Source organism: Coprinopsis cinerea (assembly GCF_000182895.1).
Source record: "Coprinopsis cinerea okayama7#130 chromosome 3 map unlocalized cont3.3, whole genome shotgun sequence".
Classification (NCBI taxonomy): domain Eukaryota; kingdom Fungi; phylum Basidiomycota; class Agaricomycetes; order Agaricales; family Psathyrellaceae; genus Coprinopsis; species Coprinopsis cinerea.
Genome location: NW_003307542.1, coordinates 1750981 through 1770632, shown reverse-complemented (window position 1 = coordinate 1770632; position 19652 = coordinate 1750981). Strand labels below are relative to the sequence as shown.

The window sequence follows — 19652 nt, the reverse complement described above, 5'->3', positions numbered from 1 at the left end:
CGTGGATCTTAGATGTTTGCTTATTTGGCGTCCATGTACCGTTCCTGGCCAGTAATATTTATAGTAACGGTACACGTTATCCCCGATACGAGATGAAGGAGTGACTGTGGTCCTACTCGCTTATTTAGGATTGAATATTATTACCGATCTCTCTTGATGTTTTGGCGTCGAGCTCTGGCAAGACTCCCCATTGGGTTGCGCGATTCACCAATCACTTCTGCAGATGTTGCGTGGGCATAAGGCATAGAATTGGATAAGTACAGAAAGAAGTGTGATACATGGAGTGATCCAAAGTGCCATAAGAAATGTTGCATGTCTGCATGGGAGTGCGGTGGGTATAGGAAGCATGACGAGGTCGTTAGATAAGAGAATAAAATGAAGCCAAATAAGAAAATAAAAAGCTGCCGCGCCCTGTCAAGACAGAGCAATAAGTAGAAGGAGTAGGAGATATTAATGAACCAATTAATACTGACGCTGTAAATTAGAGTCAAAGTCTCTATGGTTATAAAAAGAAGCCCGATGGAAGAAGTTTGTGAGCGGATGTAACTATGCGAACCCAGAATGAAAAGTGAATCAAGCATCCTGAATCTCAGTAACCGCGAGGCCACCGTTGAGCGTCTTCTTCAGGGCCTCGCACTCGGCGATGCGCAGAAGATGAAAGGGAGGTATGTGAACGTGTCATCGCGTCTTGCACAGAGCTTCCTGTCATGTAAGGGGTCTCCGACAAAGTGATAGAGCCGCCGTAAGAAGATCCATGGGTCCCATCGTCCAACAACCTCTCGTTGTGAGAGCTCTGCAGCGCGTACTGCTGTTGATGGCCAGAAGACGAAACGGTAGACGATTGGCGGTTCGTCTGCCTCATCGACTGCCGCTTGTTCTGGAACCTGGATCCTTGTTAATACGGATGGCAAAAATATATAAGGCACCATGATGACGTACCAAATCTGAACACTTCTGGCCGACATGTCCAAACGCTTTGCAAGGGCCTGCCGTTCTTCCGTGGATGGGAAAGCGGTGCGGGCATAGGTCTCATTGAGGACCTTGAGCTGAGCAGCGTCGGCACGCTTGCGCTTTTTCTTGATGGTGGGCTCCTCCGGGGAAATGGGCGATACCGGTGGAGGGGTGAAATTGGTAGAAGACAACTGCGTTTGGGCATGGGTACGCCCATAAGGCGAGGTTGATCGAGGTTGTTGGAGTCCGACAGAGTCGATATCGTCAAAGAGGCCTTGTTGGCCTTGGGGGGTCATCGCGAGCGGATCGTATGTTGACATATAGGTGTAAGTACCTTGGTTACCGCTGGGATAGGTAACATACTGCGAAGGGTAGCTCGCAGTCGGCGAGCGAATGCTATTGCCGGAGGGGTAGCCATGGACAGCGGGCATACCATGGTTGTAGTTGGCCGACTGTTGCCATCGATCGCCACCAGGGCTCGACGACGTCGTGAGGGGAGGGAGCCTGCGAGGATCTGTAGGGTTCATCGGAGGAGGCGAGGTTGTCCGAGTAGTGTAACCGTAAGTAGGTTGCGGAGAGTGTCGTTCGTGGAGATGGCCGCTCGTCGTGTCATAGTTGGGGAATGCGGGGGTGAGTGGCGGGGCTATTGGCGCCAATGGAGATAATTTGAACACCATGGAAAAAAGGAAATTAATGAACGTACAGTTCCCAGTCGGCCATTGGGGGTAAAACGCTTGAGGATTGATGTCGTACCCTCTACCTGGAGATGAGCGAGGCGCGGTATATGCATTAGGATAGGGCCCTGTAACGATGAAAGATGAAGGTTTGAGTGTTTTCGGAAGGCTTAAAACTACAAAAAGAGACAGACCTGGAAAAGGTAAGTTTGGAAAGGCCGTAGAGAAAGAAGGCAACACTGTTCGCCCACCCTGTCCCGTCTGGAAAGAAAACGGATTGCCTTGTGTATCACTAGGGGAACTTCTACGAGACTTCCCTATAGTACCAGGATAGTACCGATCCTTGTTTGCTGACGCCGACATATTAGTGGAGAAAGAGAAAAGTAGTAATAAGAAGCGGGGAAGAGGGGAAGTGATATTAATGGGGTTGAAATGAGTGCCCTGTGACTTAAGTATAAAACTAGGCAACCCTGAAGAGACGACGAAACAAGGCGTGTATCGCCGAGAGAGATCCACGAGGTTGACGGAAGGAGTGCTGGTCAAGGGTTGGTTGGAAGGAAAAAGCTGGGCAGATTCGAGATTGGTGCACAGGGCACTGCAAGATGAGAGCAGGGTGTTTGCGATGAGGCAAGCTGCAAGCAGGTAAGAAGAAGAGAGAGCTGCAGAGGCAAACAAAGAGCTTGTTTGTTAGCATAGTCAATTAGGTAGAAGGAACGCAAATAGATCTCACCTAACTCGGTGGGCTCATGTTACCTCGCGGCTCCTCCGATATTCCCAGTTAGTAACAGTTCTTCGGTTAAAGAGAATACGATGTCATCTTCGACGCGTGGAACTCGGTTGTCAGTTAATTTGATTGTATGAAAACCTCATGTTGAGGTCCTGGAAAATCAGCGATCTCTCATAACACTGAGTTAATCAGTGCTGTACCTTCCCAGGCCAACGTAACTTTTTGACACTGTATGCGATGCAGGAGGCCCAGTATTCAGTCAGCGAAGCCGGATATTCGAATTGGAGGATTCGACAGCAGACACTACAGCAGCCCAATCGGTGATCGGCAGTAATCCGAAGTTGGAGCGGAAAGCAGCTTGCAACGTTTTAGGGTTGATCTCGATTGAGGTGCACCGAGTCCCAGGGAAGATTGGCTGTTCCTTTCAGTGTCGAACACGCCTAAAAGGGCGACAAGCGTAATGCTCGTCGTAGCAGGGAAAATAGGAGCCAAAACAACGACCCCGCTACACCTGATGGAGAAAACTGGACACTGAACACGACGTATACAATCGAACAGTCAAGATCAGGACTTTCCTTCTACCTGCAGAGTGCTGAGCATTGCTTTGATCTCAGCATTTTTTCCTCCCAAAAAGGCGGCGCGTTGAATCCACGAGGTGGCGACATTTGAAAGTCGAGGAAGTGACGGCATTCTGTGTCAATCGTATCACTGTAAGTGACAACTCTGCGTAGAGAAGCGTTCCAAACGAGCAATTCCCGAGAAATGGCCTGTATTGACATTGCCTTTGAAAACGAGGCGCGCAAACGTTGGGCGGCAAGTTCAAGTCTAAGATTTGGTCAGAAACATCAAACGCGCCTGGCGCCGTGATCACGTGGATCTGCCAAGAATAATGATGTCGAATCGCCGCTTCTTTCCCAGAAGACGACTGGAATGGGTGAACGGCGACAGTGCCTTGTGCGTTAGAGACGGTTTCTTGGGTGGAATTCAGGGTCTTCCTCAACCCACCAGCATGTCCTCGAGACCACTACCGAATCCCCCTTTTCAATATCCTCAGAATTACTGGGGACCGGTCTATGGCGACTCTAGGAATAATCATCACTACCAGGACCAATACCACAACCCCTACGGATACCCCAATTATGCCCACCAGCCTCCTGACTTCGATGAGCAACCTGCGACGTCTTCCATACCCGTCGGGACCCTTCTCCACAAAGGGTTTTACGATCTCCTCGCGATGATTCCAACCCCTTCTCCATCCCGGCTCATTTGGGGGAGTCCTCCTAGTCCCAATAAGAGCTCAGATCTGCAAGCTGGTCCCCGATACGAGGAAATAGTACCTCCAGCAAACGCTGCGATCAAGGCGACGCCAAAGAAAGGGCGGAGAGTTAGCAAAGACATGGTTTCAAAACCTACGGGCTTTGTGTATGTCACGTCGCCCTGTTTCAAACCATACATTCATTTAACAGCCTTTCTTCCCAAATAGCCACCTAGTACATGCGTCAGACGCGGACCAATATGAAGCTCTCCTAACCAGGTGGGGTCCGGATGGAATCGGCAAACTGGGAGGTCAGTACAGCAGCGCTCCTTCCAATCGCTCCAATGCGAATTACCCTGCCCACAGATCCGCAGTGGGCAAACCCGATTAAGAACCGTGTAAGGATGCTGAACCAAGCTAAGGCTGTCAACGAGGTTGTGAATGCCTGCAAGCCCTCCCAAGGCAGTGTTTATGGAGATACCACTTTTGGACAACTACATGTTGTCAATGGTATCAGCAGCGCGACATCTTCGTCGCTTACCACGGGCGCCATAGAGAATATGAGCATAGGTCCCTACAGATACGACGGTCTTCCGCAACGCTGGGGTGGAGGCTCTACTTTGCGTAAGGCTACGGGAGGGTTGCAAACGCACCCCGAGGTATACGAAGGCCAGGATCGGGGCGCTTCTCCCGTTATGGACCTTCCTCCGCCGCCCCCTGCCAAACCGATTATACCGTCACTGACAACACTGGAGAAGGCAGTGGCAGCCAGGATTTACTTCGAGAACATCTATTTCTCCCTTTTCCGCCACGTCCCGTCACGCGAACAGAGACGCCTTGCGATGGAACGAGACATGGCAGCGATGGGTCTTGATTCTGCACAGAAGGAGATATTGAGGGCACGTTGGCGGCAGAACGAGACAGAATACCTCCGCCAGACAAGGCAAAAGTTGGATGCAAGCGCTTTTATCAAACTGAAGACGATAGGCCATGGTGAGAAGCGCTTCTAGACTATCATTTACCCTGACTCTGATGCCGGAATATCAACAGGTGCCTTTGGGGTCGTTTCTCTAGTCAAGGAGAAATCCAGTGGAAATCTTTACGCTATGAAGCAGGTACCACATGCTCGAAACCCAAATTGACTCGTCGTATTCAATCCTTTCACAGATGCGCAAGGCAGATATGCTACGCAAGGGTCAAGAGGGGCATGTGCGGGCAGAACGTGACATCTTGAAGTCTGCTTCTCTCGTCCATTCCCCGGGGGGCGCCGAGTGGATTGTGAGACTCCATTACAGCTTCCAAGACCGGGATAATCTTTATCTGGTCAGTCTTATTTGCCTTCCAATGTCGCCGTGTGATTCTTTCTCATATCATTTTCATTTTATCACCCCTGCCTTCTCCCCAACCGGTGTTAATATAGATCCTGGAGTACATGGGCGGTGGAGATCTCCTGAATTTGCTGATAGAACGAGATATATTCGAGGAGGACTTCACCCGATTCTATGTCGCCGAGGTACATCTGTTTTGTTTATTTTATCATGACGCCACCTTACTGACCTGGCTGCAGATGATACTCGCAATCGAACAGTGCCACAAACACGGGTTTATCCACCGCGATATTAAGCCAGACGTGAGCCTCCATCTCACCGCATCGACTGGAGAATTTTAACACTCCATGTTTCACGGGTAGAATTTCTTGTTCGACCCAGAGGGCCATATCAAATTGAGTGACTTTGGTTTGGCGTAAGCACTCCCATTCCTCTTATTCTGTCTTTCGGTCGGCTCTCAACGACCTTCCATTGCACCAGGACCGATCTCCATTGGGCCCACGATACGTCTTGTTCGGAATTCCGTCAATTCGCCTCGAACGAATTTTTCCTGACTAGGACTAACAGACTACGAACAACAACGCCTGCACCTACTGCACAAATACGGCATTGATCTCGAGGACCCCAATGGCATTGCTGACGGTCGGAAAACAAAGAGACTAGACCCAAAGCAGATTGAATTGCTCATGGGAGGAGGAGACGGCAAGACGGGGATCTTCACTTGGCGTGAAAAGAACAAACGCAAGGTATGCTCTCCGCCGCGAAATTTGAGCGTACTTCCTTTCCTGACCATCGGTTCTTGCGAACGTCCAGCTGGCATATTCTATGTAAGATTTGATTATCTGGTCTTCCATAGTTGATTGACTCGGGCCACATTAGTTGCGGCACCAATTCATACAGTAAGGTTTTCTCACCTCAGAAGCAAGGTTACGCCTCACACTCCCCTCTTAGTGTCACCAGAAGTGATTAGAGGACATGGTTACACCTATTCGTGTGACTGGTGGAGTTTGGGTGTCATCATGTTCGAGTGTCTCTACGGGTAGGTCTTCTGCCCCCACGACACTCATGTTCACCGCTAACTTGTCCTTAAGTTACCCTCCGTTCGTCAGCAACTCCGTAGGTGGTCTGAAGTAAATCCAGGACCCAGCATTGATATATGTATGCGCAGCGACACGTCACCAGACAGAAAATCTTGAACTGGAAGCAGTCTCTCCGTTTTCCTTCCCGTCCCAGAGTTTCACCTGAAGGCGTCAATCTCATGCAGCAGTTGCTCTGTGAACCTGAGGATCGATTGGGATCTCAGGCCTCGTCCTCTGTTTTCAGGCCCGATTCCCTGGTCGTCCAAGCAAGGCGCAGCGGTTTCATGCCTCAGGCTGGTTCAACCACTAGCGTTGACGGTGCCCATCTCATTAAAGTAAGATCCCCGCTTCACTCTCCGTCGAACGTTGCGTCCCGCTCACGCCTTGTGGAACAGGCTCATCCGTGGTTCAAAGGGATCGATTGGGACAACATCCACAAGTACCCTGCACCTTACCGCCCGGAACTCACCAGCCCTGACGACACGCGCCATTTCGATTCCGATATCCCACCTGAGGTGCGGGCCCAACCTTCCTTATTTCCTCCAACGCCATGATGACCCTGACGGTGTTTCAGCCACTGGCACCTGCCAACGGTGCCCCTCCCGATGCAACGAGGGATCCTATGTTGAAGGACAAGGTCCACGGAGAAGACATTCTGAACGTCCGCAAAGCCCTCGCTTTCGCTGGATTCACTCATAAAAGCCCAAGGGCTATCGAATACGTCAGGGTCGACCGAGCATTTGACCCTATGCCCACACCACGAGGCGGCGGCCATGAAGATGCTCTAAGGGGTCGCTCTCCTGTTCGAGAAACACGCACTATTGGCAAGGGTCGGGCGATCTCGTTATAATGCGCGGTTGTTTGACTGGTCGACAACACCGCTTCCGCTTGCACCAAGAGCGATCGACTACGATTATGACGGACGGCGCCTAACCTATCAAGGCAAAGACGTCTTTGCTTCTCTGGCCATCTTCCTTTGTATGCAGAGCTCCCTAGCCCTAGCGCTGCGGATCGCCGCTCGTATGCCCGAAAGGTGAGATCATCATGGAGGGGAGGTGTTGCGAGTTTTCCATACCAGTGTTTGTGATGGTCGCACCTATATGTACATGCAAGAGCTGTTCTCGGATGACGGAGGACTTCGATGTGCAACACCCTGTGTGCTTGACATGCTTATATTTTGAATGCTGTATAAATAAGGTTGTGTGTAAGGCTTTACTACTGTAATTGTGGGCGAAAGAATCAATCAGTTAGTGAGCTGTAGACAAATTCGTTATTAGGAGAAACACTCGGCCATATCGTATGAAATGATATGTCTGTATAAATAATGCAAATCGTAGAATCGCGGCTATGTCACTGAATTGAGGCGCAGGTCAAGTTACGCGCCGACTTCGCTTTTCCGCAGGTCGATGGTCATCCTCGTCGTCCTCGTCATCACTTGAAGCACTTCGACTGCGGCGGGAAGAGCTCGAAGTCGAGGACGCAATGCTGCCTCTTCGTTGAAGCCATTTTGGATCGTTAGACGGTCCCGAGAACCCTGTTTCAGAATTTGAATGGGAAGTCGAAGAAAGAGCACCCTCATCGCTAGAGGCCTCCTTTTCCTTGCCGGCGTTGGTTGTATGCACCCGAGCATGCCGCCGCATGTTGCTGAGAACGCTGAAGCTGCGGCCACAGCCTTCTACGGGACAGGCGAAAGCTAGTTACAGAGGTCAGAGTGAAATCTGCCGAGCAAGTTCCCCAGTACTCACGTTTTTCACCGGTGTGGCTATTGAGATGAATCTCAAAGTGGGTCAGTATTCTACTCTACAGTGGAATTTTGGCCAGACAGGAAACATACTTTGAGACTGCTAGGCCTATTGAATCCCTTTCCGCAATAGTGGCATTCGTATTTCGAGGTCGGCACTGGGTTGCTCGGCCGAGGTTCGTCATGAGGCGGATACCTGTACGGGTGGAGCGACTGAGTGGGATAGCGCGCTGTTGGGGTTCGGTCGTCGTCTTCCGACAAATGCGGCCTATCTACTCTAGTAGAAATGGGCCATGGATACCCCCGGGGATCACCCATAGATTGCATGCGCTGGCTTGAGGACATCGGGGGAGGGTATGCCGGAGATAAGGTGAAACGCGGGTCATGCGTAACAACGCCCCGAGGTTGAGAACCGTGGTGGTAGTCCGAAGAGCCCACTGATCCACGGTGATGGTGATGTCTGGCTTGCGAGCTTGAAGTATGCTGATCGGGGTGGTGGTAGGGCCTCTGTTGAGCGTCCCCTACTAGTTGATGGTGTGAATAGGAGCGTTGCAGCGAAGGATGTTCGTAAAGTGAACTGGATGGTGGGTGTGAATATCCGCCATGACTGTGTCGTGTGGAGGGATTGGGTCCCGATAGGCTCTATTCGTCGAGTTTAACATTTTCCGATGCAGAGGAACGGGTGGACATACCCGGTGAGGAGGGTGATAATGGTATGCCCTGGAAGAAGAAGGTTCGCTGCCAGGTCTGGGGGATTCTCTCCCAAATCGGTCTTCGTCGTCACTGACACGAAGGCGAGCCAATGTAACCTGAGGTGATTCTATCGAGGCCTGTCCGAGCTCATCTGTTTTCATCGTCATTCCCGACAGCAACGTCCCCAGAAAAAAAATTATATACCTCGGAATAAATCACGAATTGGAGGGAGTGTTGGACGTTGAGAGTCCTTTGAACTGCTGGAGGGAGGCATGTTGAAGGAAGGTAATGAATGGGAAGTGGGCGCCAACCTCGGAATTAGAGACGCATTCAAATAGTCGATTTTAAGGGATCAATCTGGAAGTGGTGACGAACCGTCCGGGTTCCATGTCCATCTTTATGTTTCTAAGATCGCATAAACGATTTGATGTAACAACACACAGCCCTGAAAGCCGCCATTTCTGGATATCCTGTACTGGCAGTAGTCGCTCTGTGCATGGCGCAACTGATTGTAAGGCATCAAGACATCACCCAATCTGAGATGTCCTGGGACCTTGAGGTTCTCCAGCGGGGATGACACTCACGGCAGATGGGAGATGCGAGCAATGCCGGAGAGGATCGTGGAGCGCGCATAGTTCATCAATTCACAAACCGCGAAAATCAACTTTCATTATTCCAGTTGGCAAGAGCGCGTCGCAGAGAAGGGCGCGGTGGAGGATCGACAGCAACTAGTTGGCTGATTTGGCCTGAATCTCCTCCTCAGTCTTAGTATGCAGAGAAAGAGCATGGAGTCCGGAAGCGAACTCTTCATTGAGAAGAGAGTAGATCATGCGATGTCGCTGCATGGAGGTCTGAAGAAAGTAGAGTAAGTGGCTGCTGCTTACGTCGAGGGTGACTGATCCAGAACTAACCTTGCCCTTGAATTCATTCGATACGATATTCAAAGTAAAGTCTGGGTAAATTCCGCCAAAATGAGAGATTTGAAACGACGTGGTTCGATTAAATGGACGTACGGGTCTCGCCACTCCCACCATTCTGGTCTCTCATCGCTGCGTGGTGCCTATGCCGCCAAGAATCATTTGTTATGGTCAGGGAAGCCGGGTTCAATGCTCCAGTTAGCTAGAGGTACGATCTCAGTTAATGGATTATTCACAAACTTTAGAAGCGACAGGACTACTGACCTTTTCACGGATTGAACGCTCGACTGGACCTGGCTCTGAAGCAGCAGAAGTGCTCATGGCAGATACAGGTACTCTTCGAGACAAGAGGTTGAAAGCCGACCGGCTTCTGAGGAACATGAGGAGACGGATGGAACCAGCGCTCTGCTGCCGTCGCCGCATCGGAGACTGTGTTGGTCCCTGTTTGCCCTATCCACTTTCGGAAGCGACTCCAGGCTGTCGTTCACCGTTCACCATTTCCCGACGATTTGCTCCTCCAAACACCCCCGGGAAATCCAAGAAATCGAGGCGCATCGAGCTTGACTACAATTCAGTGGATAATGCTATGAGTTGAACGTCACTTACGACGGTTTTCTTACCATTAAGACTTGTGAACGCCGGATTCCATCATCAGGCGGAATGATCATCACCGCCCGCCCAATTTGATCGATGCGCGTTCTCCTTGCAATCGTGGTGTTCTGCAAGGTAACATCTTTGCCGAAGAGAAGGCGCCTACGAGTCAACATCATCCTATGGTGGGTTCAGAATAAATGGGGAGAGTTAGTCAATGAGATTCAAATGTGCTGGGGAAGAACAGGGCTGATGGCCGGCCGGCACGCCAATACCTCCGTGGTTGGACGCGACCATGAACAAACACGTCTTTGACCGCGGACTACCACTATGTCATCCACCGTACAGGCAGAACGCGAACTTGGAAACAATCAACGCGGACTGGTCGACAATATCATTGACGAAAACCAATACGAAGCTGCCATCAGCACACTTTTTCAGTTACGCTCACCCCAACACAAACCATATCCGTGCGTCTGCCTTCGAGAGAACTGGGGACACTGTTGACAATTGTGCTGCGTTTAGAGCCCACATTCAACAGCTTATATTTTTGGGTTTGCATCCATCCATCCCTACACCTGAAAAGGCGCCAGGCACTATTCACGAAACCCCGAGAAGGGCCAGACAGACAAGGGTTCAATTTCCCATAACTCCGAAAGCTGTAACTTCCGCTCTGGATCTTTTGACGTCTCTGATTGCCACCAACTCCCCTGAATCTATCGGACGTGCACTTCCCTCTTATTCAACGCAAGAACACAATCATGCATCCGACGACCAGACAGATTCCTTACTCGCCAAGCAAGCACTATGCATCAAAACTGCAAAACACTGTTGGGAATTTTTAGAGGAGGGCTATATCCACAGCACCCAGGTTATCACGTCTCCTCAAGCAAAGTCCAAATTGCGCAGGGATTCCTCATTCGAAGAGGCTCTTGGACCCAATGCGGTGACGGGTGAAGCTCAATTAGTTGGCCCAGATGCGTGGCCGATCCTTAGTTGGCTCGTTTCACTGTTCGAAAGGGACGAGGAATTGAACGAGCGGAATGACAGTTGTATGTGAAGCTTGTTCTCTCTCTGTGCCCTTCAAACACCCGATAACGTCGCGTTTCACCGACTAGCTCGCTATTCTCGCATCTTACTCGAACAGTTGCCGCCTCCTCGCGGTGGCAAATCTGGCACACGATGGGACTTCTCGGATATTTTGAACATTGTCGTCCACTGCTTTGATCAAACGGATGTTAGAAAGAAAGATTTGGGCTATCGACTAATGGCGCTGGTATGTACAACGGCTGTACTTCATTTCCAAGTGCTGATCGTTCCCCAGCTCGTCAACCTGACTAATTCGAATAACGTCGAACTTGAGACCCTTGTCACATCTGTGTATAAACGCCTTATGGCGGCCGGTCGTCCCGACTTCTTCGATTTACTGCTCTCAAATATCCCTGTGTCGGAGAGTGTTTGGAGGTTCAAAGCTTGTCTGTGCCTCAAGGTCGCAACGGACGGGATTTCTTCCAAGAACGACAGCGCGCGACTGCGACCCCGCCCACAGCCTAGAGCTCCACCGAGGGCGCGCCCTATAGCCCCTGACAGTCCAAGAAAGCATGTGAAACCCAGAGATGAAGTACCCAAAATAGCACTGCCCGATGTAATGACTATCGTCGAGTGTCTGGAGTCGCCAATTCCGGACGCACTTCCGGAACCTCTCAACAAAGCGCTAGTCTTGCATACCAAATTTGAACTTGTGCTATCATTCGCGTCCGCCCAGAAGTCAAATCTAGCAGTTGAAAGCCGTCTCGAATGGGATCGCCTGATACAAGATGGTCAACTGTCGAAGTCCCTCAACATCGGATTCGGGCCAGATTCTGGAGAGACGGGATCTCTGTACCTGGGACTGCTGCGAGAGTACCTACGGCTTGGTAGCTAGATGGTACGCTGCGTACTATGGGTGTACGTCTACGTATGATATCGCGTAATTAAATGCGTTCGGAAAGTATCACTTGATCGTCGGTGAAGATGTGAGTCATGGGCTCTGCCGCCTGGTAAATGTCCAGCGGAATGTAACCAATGTAGTGAAGTCTAGACCGAAGCTCACTATCAGTCAGAAGAATGCATTGAGTGCTTCATTAGCAACCTACCCTCCAAAACCACCGACGAAGTAGACCGCCTGCAAAAGGGAATAGCAGCAAAGTTTTGACGATCTGTCCACCTGAAACAAAGAAGCTTGAACGTACGTGAGGGTCGAACCTCGCCCAATATGCCTACAAGACGACACGATCAGTCATGTAGAAGGTAGGAGCTCGGCTTCTAATTCATTTGCTCACCAAATGGGCAGCATCATCGTCATCGGGTAACCACCATTTCGCGTCCGGATGTTTAGCAAGGTAGCATTGCTTGATTGTTGCAAGATCGGGGATATCGTTGGTAGTTGTGAACACAGTGACGTTTCCCATTAAAGAGACGCGGGGTTTGCTAGCAGCAGGAATTGGCGATGCAACGGAAATTGAAGCAAAGTGGGATGGGGCACGGAGAATGTTCTTGCTATGCCGGGAGATGGGGAGGAAGAGTAACGTGAGTGACCCATTGGAGTGGCAACTGTTGATATAACCATAATTTCAGCAAGACATTCAAGGAGACATATCCAGAATACGAGCCTGGCGTAGTATTCCTGCATCGAAAACGGGTAACCTGTACAACGAGACGATATTCATTGGGTTCGACCGTTCCTTGGAGCCTGGATTTAAATAAACCGCGTACTGGGCAGATTGGTATCCTCGTCTGGGAAGACCGTTGCCATCGTTCCAATCGAAAGCTTCGAGTTGTCCACTAGCGTCCTTGCAATCCTTGCTACGAGGGTAAAGGTTGTCCTTGAGAAGTGTCACGAAACGTGCAGGAAAAACCTTGCCCGACCTGCATCGTACACAGTTTCGGCTACGTCCCTTGTCGGCGAACAGCCTACTATGTGAAATAAGAGAGACAGTAGTAAAGCAGTAGCTGTGAGATTATGCAACATCGGTGAACGTCGATAGCGAGAGGTCGGCGAGCTCAGGGTTGAACAGCGAATTGGCAGTGGCACAACCCCTGAGCTCGACCCAAGCGTGATGGGGATGGCCGACATGGCCGAGTCGGTACGATACCCCGGAACAAGCGCCAAGCTCAACCAATCGTGCCCGCACCAGCGTTAGCACAGTGAGGCCCTACTTAATGTTGCTCTAATGCCTGTAGCATTGAACAGTAGAATAGAGTATGCTTGTGATATATTAAAAGTAAAATGGCAACCAAATCAATCATTCGCCGTCCGAGCGCTCCTCCGACTCGTATGTGCTACCTTCCTCTGAAACACGATCTACAAGATCCCCGTCATCAGCGCCTGTTACCACTGGTTTACCTTGCTGCTGACTGTAGATACCGGCCAGAAAACTGGGTGTGCTAGCTTGTTCAATGGATTTATCTGGCCGAAGCCTGATAAATCTAGGGAACCGCAAGCTGAGTCCTCGGTTTCCGGCGATGAGGCCAAGTGCCGCGAGGGAGACGGGACTCTCGGTGACACTATATCAACAGATGTGAGTGAGAATTAAATAGAACTAGCCGTCTCGACGCACTCTGCGCCACGAATTTCCCATACTTCCTTCGGCTTGAAATACACATCAGGACGGAACCCTAAGTGGTGAGGGAAGGCATGAGCGCTGGAAGCATGGTCTTTAAATATGATTGTCGCTTACCACCCAGCTCACAATCCCAGCGGGATTGATCAGAACAATCGTCGGAATTCAAAGAGTAGGATTCGGATAAATTCTGAAACGCGATGAGGTTAACCCGCCGATCCTTTCGAGGCGAACATGTCTTACTTTATAAAATGCATCAGTAAACCCTTGAAACAAGAAGTTAGGGAACCTTCAAATGCCTTCAGTGCCGTGTAAATGGGCTCGGGACGTACCGGACATGCACTTGCACATGGCTATCACCCTACCCGCTGAAGGATCCCAAAGTCCAAGTAAAATCGGACTCCACCATCCGGCCTTACGGCCGTTCCCATACCATGCACCAATTGGCACCATGTCGAGACTGTCCCCCATCCCTTCGATGTAGTCCTTCTTCAATTTCAGCCAGGCTGATGTGCGCTTGTCAGGTTCGTAGGTCGCTGGGAGCTGTGACTTCCGAGAAATCCGGGAAGCTGGGGGGCTACTGTCATTATCACCCATGGAGTCCAATACCTGGATCTAACTGAACGAAGTTCTGGCAATCACAGATTGTAAGGGCACACCTTGATCATCAGACCTTCACACCGACTGGACACAGCCTTTTCCCAGAACTCAGTGACTGCCGCCTTGCCAGCCGTGCTTTCACAACTGTCGACAAAATCAAATCGAGCAAGCGTTTTGTCGTCTGGATTGAATGGGGAAAATTTACTCCTCAACAGCGCTCTTCTTTCTCTGAAGGGCGCCAGCAGTAAGGACTAAAACCCATCGAAAGACATATGAGCGTTATTCGACTTGTCGATGAATGGTATAATCAACTGACCTGTTGGTTATAGTACATGAGGTCGAACGCGAAGACACCGACAGCGACTTTGATGTTCTCGAGTTTGGCGCCCTTGCGTGGACGATTGGACAGCTCTTGGAAGGACTTGAGCTCTCCTGTAGTAAGGTCGATTGCGACGATCTCCGAGTCGAGAATAAAGGATGTGGTGGCAGGCGCATCAAGCAACATGCGTTCAATTGTTGCTACAACGTCGGGATACTATGCCCACCTTCAACAACTGTTTTTGGCAGATGAACCACAGCCCCACCTTTGTCGTCATGTCCTCGAGGTGGCGGGAGAAGAGCTTAACATGGGTTTTACCCTCTTCGTCTCGTCTCGCATGGATTTGAGCACGCTGACCATCATATTTGAATTCTGCAGTGAAGGGAGCACCTCCCAGACGATCATAGATCTCGTCAAAAGATCGATTCGGTGAGCCGAGGGCCGGGTGTAAAGGGATCCCTTGAAAAAAGAAGATGTCACTGAGTGCCAGAATCAATTCTTGACCAGCACTGGCACCAACCAACTGTCAGCGGCACACTTTGTGCCAACTGAGGAAGCCCATGCTGCAGGAGCGCGGAGGCGATGTCATCATAGCAGGGACGTTGGACATACACCTCTTTGACGAGGGTTTCAGCCCGGGAAAAGATCTCCTTGACCTCTTCCTGATTCGACACCTCCGACGACGACTTCTTTCCAGAAACCCGTGCTGCCCGCTCTCGTAGAGACTTTGAGACATGAAACAGGGAAGTTGACGAGGAAGATTGCTGAGGTGGATGTAAAGCAAACGCTCTGGCCAATGCTGTCAGTATCGAAGTTCTGACTGCACCAACTCGGAGGTTCTGGGCCAGTGTCCGTACGAGGTATCGGATCTCTTCTCCATTTCCAGCCACCAGTAACTGTTCAACGATTTTCCCTTTCTGCTGAGCAGCACCCTGTCCCTTGCATCTTGCTATTTTCAACAGAGATTCGTAGACGCCCTTCACTGTGAGAGGAGCGTGGGGCACGAGAGTGCGGACCTTGGATTTAGCCGCGAAGGCAACGTCCCCGACATCGCCTGTCGTGTTGTACAGCCTTTTCAGCGCTGGTGCCGACAGCCCCGACACGTGTTGGATGGCCTTTGACAGCACGGAACTGCCTATCCCCAGTTCCAGAGCAGCATACGGCGGGGAAAGGGAGTTGGAGAGTAGGTAAAGCGCCGGGAGTAGCGAGGGGGGGTGGCGAGCAATCACGGTGACGAGCGTGTTGACCAGAGTGTTAATAATCGCAATTCTTGACCTGGTTTGAGATAAGGTCGCCAATGCATGGCATAGGAAAGAATACGGAACGTCCGCTGACGTCCATGGTTGATCATCAGGAGAGTACAGCAGAGGATTGTTATCCAGTGGTGCGTAATCCACAACAGTCGGCCTTGAGTCGCGTAATTGGAAGACCTTCGCTGGAGACCCTGACGGTGACTTGGTCTCAGCCGGATGGGCCGGGAGGGCGGAAAGGGTGGTTGATTTCGTGGAAGTCTTTAGGGGTCTGTCCTCAAACATATCGACATTGATGATTTCAGGAGTTTTGATTGGGGACCGAGTCGTCCTCGTGTGCGAGGTATTAGATGCACTGCCCGATGGTGCTTTGGTTGGCGAAAGGAAGTCATCCAGTCGCATTTGCTTGCTGCCATCGACTTTAGATTTCTTTTTCGGCGTCGAATGATCGCCAGCCGTTGCTCGTTTAGCCATTCCAGGCAGAGAACGTGGGTTTCAGGAGGCTTCTTGGAATGACGATGGTCAGAGGCAGATTCAATTGCTTGGCACCAGCCTCGGTGCGCGAAATAATTGCCTAAACGGGGACCGTCCCGAGACGGGCCGCCGTACAAGTCCAGACCTCGAGTTGAAAGCGTGCAAGCTTTCTCTAGGGCATATTTTGATACAGATCCAGCCTCAGGTGCTCCTCGTGAGAAACTGCAGTTCGAAACTCACTAAGAACCGTGTAAATTTCGAACTCTGCCAACTTCTGCTGAGAGGATTCCTCGAGACTCGCGGGGCCGAATCCTGACCGCCGGTATGTCCGTGATCGGTTAAACGCCTCCCCCGCTCACCATCAGCGCCATACAGTCCTGCCACCGATGGATGTACATACCATTCTCGGTTCAGCCACAGCATCGAATCGAGAGGCAGTCTGAGGCAATTACGGGGAAGACCAGGTTCAACCAAAAGGTACACCAAGTAGAAGAAGCTGGTGCCGGGTGTTCATTAAGTTTTCGGATTTTTTCGTCCTTAATCCAATAATTTCCATTTGGGAAAGATTACTTGGAAGAGTCCCTTATCATCCCATGTATAGGAGGCCTTGTGGGAGTGGAGAGGACCGAAGCGAATTAAATCATGACTGCAACTGACTGTCCAAACAAGCGTCTAGATACTTACCAGACTAATGGGAACATGCACGACTACTTTGAGAAGCCTTGAAAGGCGAAGGAGTGATGCTCGGGAGGGCAGCTGGGGATCGATCAGGGGCCTGGCACTGGCAGGATGATGGGGACCTGACTTTGCTCCGCAATCCATTCAATCGTCCTTCCAGTTTTCTACTACCCCCACTGCTTTCAACTGGTCTTGTCAATCCAATGTTAACCTTCACAGCCGTCTCAAAATGGTTTCTAACGCCGCCCAGAAGCAAGCCGCCCCATCCCGATGACATTGGGTCGAAGGCTTTCATTAAAAGTCGGTAACCATAATTTATGCTGGGCATCTCTTCGAGTTGATTAGATCATGTCAACCCATGCAGAACCGCATTCAGGGAGCAACGAATCGCCGACTTGTAGGTGCATAAGGATTTTTACGGAAAAAGAGCATTTTTTGTTGATCAATGACCAGGAACGAACGTGAAAGGCATAAGCAAACAAAGTATGATCAATTCGGACAGACCAGATGGAGAAAATTGTTCTTCAGCAGGTTGCTTCAGCATCGTAATGGAGTGAGGTGATAATAACTCCTTTCTTGTACTAACAACTGAAGTCAGCATATGGCTCCTGCGGCGAATTGTCAACGGACATATTCGTTCTGCGTGCTGCATTGAATGACCAAGACAGAGCGAACGATAGTCGGAATTCGATTCAGCATTAGACCCTGCTCGGACGGTCATTGTCGGCGTCTGGACGAATTTCAACATTTCTGAGTGCACTGGTCTGCCTGTTTTTACCAATTACGGGGAGTCGAAACAGTCTCGGGTGCGGAAGCGGACAGGCACCAGCTTTCTTGGAGGCTGGATGAATCCGACCCAGGCGCCGGGACGCGGGACTAATCTTCACAGCCTACAACAAATCGACGTGTGCCGGCATATCTCTTCCGCCAGGCACCAAGCCTATCCCTGCTGGGCGTCATAGCCTGGTTTTGACAATTTAAATCGTTTGCGAATTGACCGGATTGAATCTCAGTCTCGTAACCCTCTCGACCTTCCGACGCACCTACTTAAGCAAGCCCCATGCAAACCGGCAGGGTAAGCTCTCAAGTCCCAACCCCCCAGATCACAATGACCGAACGAAGATATTCCTCGCAGTACCAACAATGGAACGAGGTGGCGCAGCCATACCTCAACACGCACAATTACCCCTCGAGCACCTATCACTCCTCGGGCGGACACCATTCCTCGAGCTCTGCGGTTCAGCACCCTGTCTACAACGACGAGAGCTCCTACTCGGCAACATACTACCCGACGTCGACGAGTGGCACACATTCCCCTGATAGCCCCGTCTATCCATCGCCCATTTCGTCGAGTGGGTCAGACGGCTATTCGCGATATCATGACCCGCCTCGACCAGATTCTACGCGACCAATGTCTCATCATCCATATTCGCATTCACAGTCCTATACATACTCACCTTCGTCATCTTCGCCACACCCGCCCAACCATCCATACGCACGCCCCCGCTCCCATTCTCAGGCGTACCCAACACATGAAACCATAAGCCTTTCACCGCCTCAGAGCTCTCATTACCACCAACAAATACCCCTTTCCCCGGCAATGCCCAACGCACAATACCCAACCCCTCCAGCAAGACCGTTCGCATGCGACCTCTGTGCACTTTCTTTCAACCGTCAGCACGATCTGAAACGACATCGCGAAACACATACGGGCGAAAAACCATTCCTATGCAATGGGGGATGCGGGAAAACCTTTACACGGAAGGATGCATTGAAGCGGCATCAGGTTGGTCCCATTTCCATCTCTCGACGACCACGCAGCCAGAAACTGACATATGGTCCTTCAGCTGGTCAAAGGTTGTGGCAAAGTCGAAGACGGTCGATCGTGATTCAGTACGATATATTGGCAATGTAGATGATATGAACCACGCGTAGTAATGGAGGAATAATTTTAATTTTTCTTTCTTGACTAAATCGCCCTAAGTAATACCCAGACATCGTCAGCATGTGCTCAACGGATGGAACCACAGGGGACGCACCTAAGATTCCCCTAAGACTCGGCGGTCACACGTTTCTCCAGCACCCACGCATCCGGGGGCGAGATTTTCTTGTAGTAATCCTTGTGGATGCCGACCTCTGTGAAGCCATGACGCTCATAGAATCGTTTCGCGTCCTCATTGGACACTTGCACATGCAGGTATATTTTCTGGATCTTTGGGCTGTGCATCGCTGCAGCCTCCAAAACCGACTCGAGGGCCTTTGACCCGACTTCTCTTGATCGATAGGGCTGAGAAACAATTTTTCTGTCAGAAAAACTCATTTGATACGCGAAGGGGGGAGATCTCACCGCCAGAACGCCCATGGTCATCAGGTACAGTTGCTCCTGATCGTCCTTGTTCTCGAGTCGACAGCAGATGGTCCCTACCTTATTGACAGAGGGTGGGCGACTCGATTCTAATACCTATGCAGACAGGCCGACATACGGGAATATCATTATAATAAACTGGGATCGTTCAGCAGGAAGAACGCCGAATTTGGGAGCATTTAGGGTACGCGTACCTAACTTGCAAAACTCCTCGACCTCAGGCTTCAGGATATCTTGGTAGAACTTTTCACTGTATCGTATTGGAAATAAGACAGAGTTCAATTTACGAACAGTGCCGAGATTGTTCTCGGTCAAGGAGGAGAACGAAACGCGACTCGATTTGGAGGCTGCGGATGGCATACTGGGGACGGTGGACAAAGAGCGTTCTTGCCGATGCGTCAACGTTTC

At 50.7% G+C, this 19652-nt stretch overlaps 9 protein-coding genes across 9 annotated transcripts; 3 read left to right on the top strand and 6 right to left on the bottom strand.

Annotated features, from left to right (window-relative positions):
- Window positions 1-589: 589 nt before the first annotated feature.
- Window positions 590-1628, bottom strand: CC1G_01991 (hypothetical protein; the record flags this gene model as incomplete). The annotated part of the gene is made up of 2 exons (XM_001830303.2): window positions 590-884; window positions 940-1628. 2 exons carry the CDS (start codon window positions 1626-1628, stop codon window positions 590-592), a joined length of 984 nt encoding a protein of 327 aa, XP_001830355.2.
- Window positions 1629-3346: 1718 nt separating this feature from the next.
- CC1G_01990 (AGC/NDR protein kinase) lies at window positions 3347-7212 on the top strand. The gene is made up of 11 exons (XM_001830302.2): window positions 3347-3774; window positions 3836-3918; window positions 3974-4600; window positions 4658-4722; window positions 4775-4930; window positions 5028-5120; window positions 5175-5237; window positions 5298-5334; window positions 5503-5681; window positions 6104-6529; window positions 6589-7212. Exons 1-11 carry the CDS (start codon window positions 3362-3364, stop codon window positions 6862-6864), a joined length of 2418 nt encoding a protein of 805 aa, XP_001830354.2. The 5' UTR covers window positions 3347-3361; the 3' UTR covers window positions 6865-7212.
- Window positions 7213-7384: 172 nt separating this feature from the next.
- On the bottom strand, window positions 7385-8722 carry CC1G_01989 (hypothetical protein; the record flags this gene model as incomplete). The annotated part of the gene is made up of 5 exons (XM_001830301.2): window positions 7385-7707; window positions 7760-7790; window positions 7849-8397; window positions 8448-8599; window positions 8653-8722. The coding sequence occupies 5 exons, from the start codon at window positions 8720-8722 to the stop codon at window positions 7385-7387; spliced, it is 1125 nt and encodes a 374-aa protein (XP_001830353.2).
- A 454-nt stretch (window positions 8723-9176) lies between these two features.
- CC1G_01988 (hypothetical protein) lies at window positions 9177-9686 on the bottom strand (the record flags this gene model as incomplete). Its single annotated transcript, XM_001830300.2, has 4 exons — window positions 9177-9299; window positions 9360-9400; window positions 9462-9567; window positions 9630-9686. 4 exons carry the CDS (start codon window positions 9684-9686, stop codon window positions 9177-9179), a joined length of 327 nt encoding a protein of 108 aa, XP_001830352.2.
- Window positions 9687-10286: 600 nt separating this feature from the next.
- CC1G_01987 (hypothetical protein) lies at window positions 10287-11880 on the top strand (the record flags this gene model as incomplete). The annotated part of the gene is made up of 4 exons (XM_001830299.1): window positions 10287-10426; window positions 10482-11008; window positions 11075-11232; window positions 11281-11880. The coding sequence occupies 4 exons, from the start codon at window positions 10287-10289 to the stop codon at window positions 11878-11880; spliced, it is 1425 nt and encodes a 474-aa protein (XP_001830351.1).
- A 49-nt stretch (window positions 11881-11929) lies between these two features.
- CC1G_01986 (hypothetical protein) lies at window positions 11930-12406 on the bottom strand (the record flags this gene model as incomplete). The annotated part of the gene is made up of 4 exons (XM_001830298.1): window positions 11930-12032; window positions 12092-12120; window positions 12188-12214; window positions 12278-12406. The coding sequence occupies 4 exons, from the start codon at window positions 12404-12406 to the stop codon at window positions 11930-11932; spliced, it is 288 nt and encodes a 95-aa protein (XP_001830350.1).
- An 834-nt stretch (window positions 12407-13240) lies between these two features.
- Window positions 13241-16201, bottom strand: CC1G_01985 (DNA ligase; the record flags this gene model as incomplete). The annotated part of the gene is made up of 9 exons (XM_001830297.2): window positions 13241-13502; window positions 13556-13613; window positions 13676-13748; window positions 13802-13824; window positions 13891-14167; window positions 14218-14409; window positions 14475-14693; window positions 14743-14936; window positions 14998-16201. 9 exons carry the CDS (start codon window positions 16199-16201, stop codon window positions 13241-13243), a joined length of 2502 nt encoding a protein of 833 aa, XP_001830349.2.
- Window positions 16202-17987: 1786 nt separating this feature from the next.
- Window positions 17988-18768, top strand: CC1G_14187 (hypothetical protein; the record flags this gene model as incomplete). The annotated part of the gene is made up of 2 exons (XM_002911608.1): window positions 17988-18665; window positions 18727-18768. 2 exons carry the CDS (start codon window positions 17988-17990, stop codon window positions 18766-18768), a joined length of 720 nt encoding a protein of 239 aa, XP_002911654.1.
- On the bottom strand, window positions 18765-19611 carry CC1G_01984 (N-acetyltransferase NAT13). The gene is made up of 5 exons (XM_001830296.2): window positions 19439-19611; window positions 19363-19382; window positions 19227-19304; window positions 18919-19166; window positions 18765-18858 (listed from the first exon to the last, which is right to left on the bottom strand). Exons 1-4 carry the CDS (start codon window positions 19602-19604, stop codon window positions 18930-18932), a joined length of 501 nt encoding a protein of 166 aa, XP_001830348.1. The 5' UTR covers window positions 19605-19611; the 3' UTR covers window positions 18765-18858; window positions 18919-18929.
- Between the last annotated feature and the right edge of the window lie 41 nt (window positions 19612-19652).

What these genes read in the sequence shown, in the direction of transcription:
- CC1G_01990 (XM_001830302.2), top strand. Translation starts at nt 3,362, where the DNA reads ATGTCCTCGAGACCACTACCGAATCCCCCTTTTCAATATCCTCAGAAT. An exon ending in ACTGAAGACGATAGGCCATG is followed by an intron (nt 4,601 to 4,657) that starts GTGAGAAGCGCT and finishes GAATATCAACAG; the next exon opens with GTGCCTTTGGGGTCGTTTCT. An exon ending in ATCTTTACGCTATGAAGCAG is followed by an intron (nt 4,723 to 4,774) that starts GTACCACATGCT and finishes ATCCTTTCACAG; the next exon opens with ATGCGCAAGGCAGATATGCT.
- CC1G_01984 (XM_001830296.2), bottom strand. Translation starts at nt 19,604, where the DNA reads ATGCCATCCGCAGCCTCCAAATCGAGTCGCGTTTCGTTCTCCTCCTTG. An exon ending in TTTATTATAATGATATTCCC is followed by an intron (nt 19,305 to 19,362) that starts GTATGTCGGCCT and finishes TCTGTCAATAAG; the next exon opens with GTAGGGACCATCTGCTGTCG. An exon ending in TGACCATGGGCGTTCTGGCG is followed by an intron (nt 19,167 to 19,226) that starts GTGAGATCTCCC and finishes ATTGTTTCTCAG; the next exon opens with CCCTATCGATCAAGAGAAGT.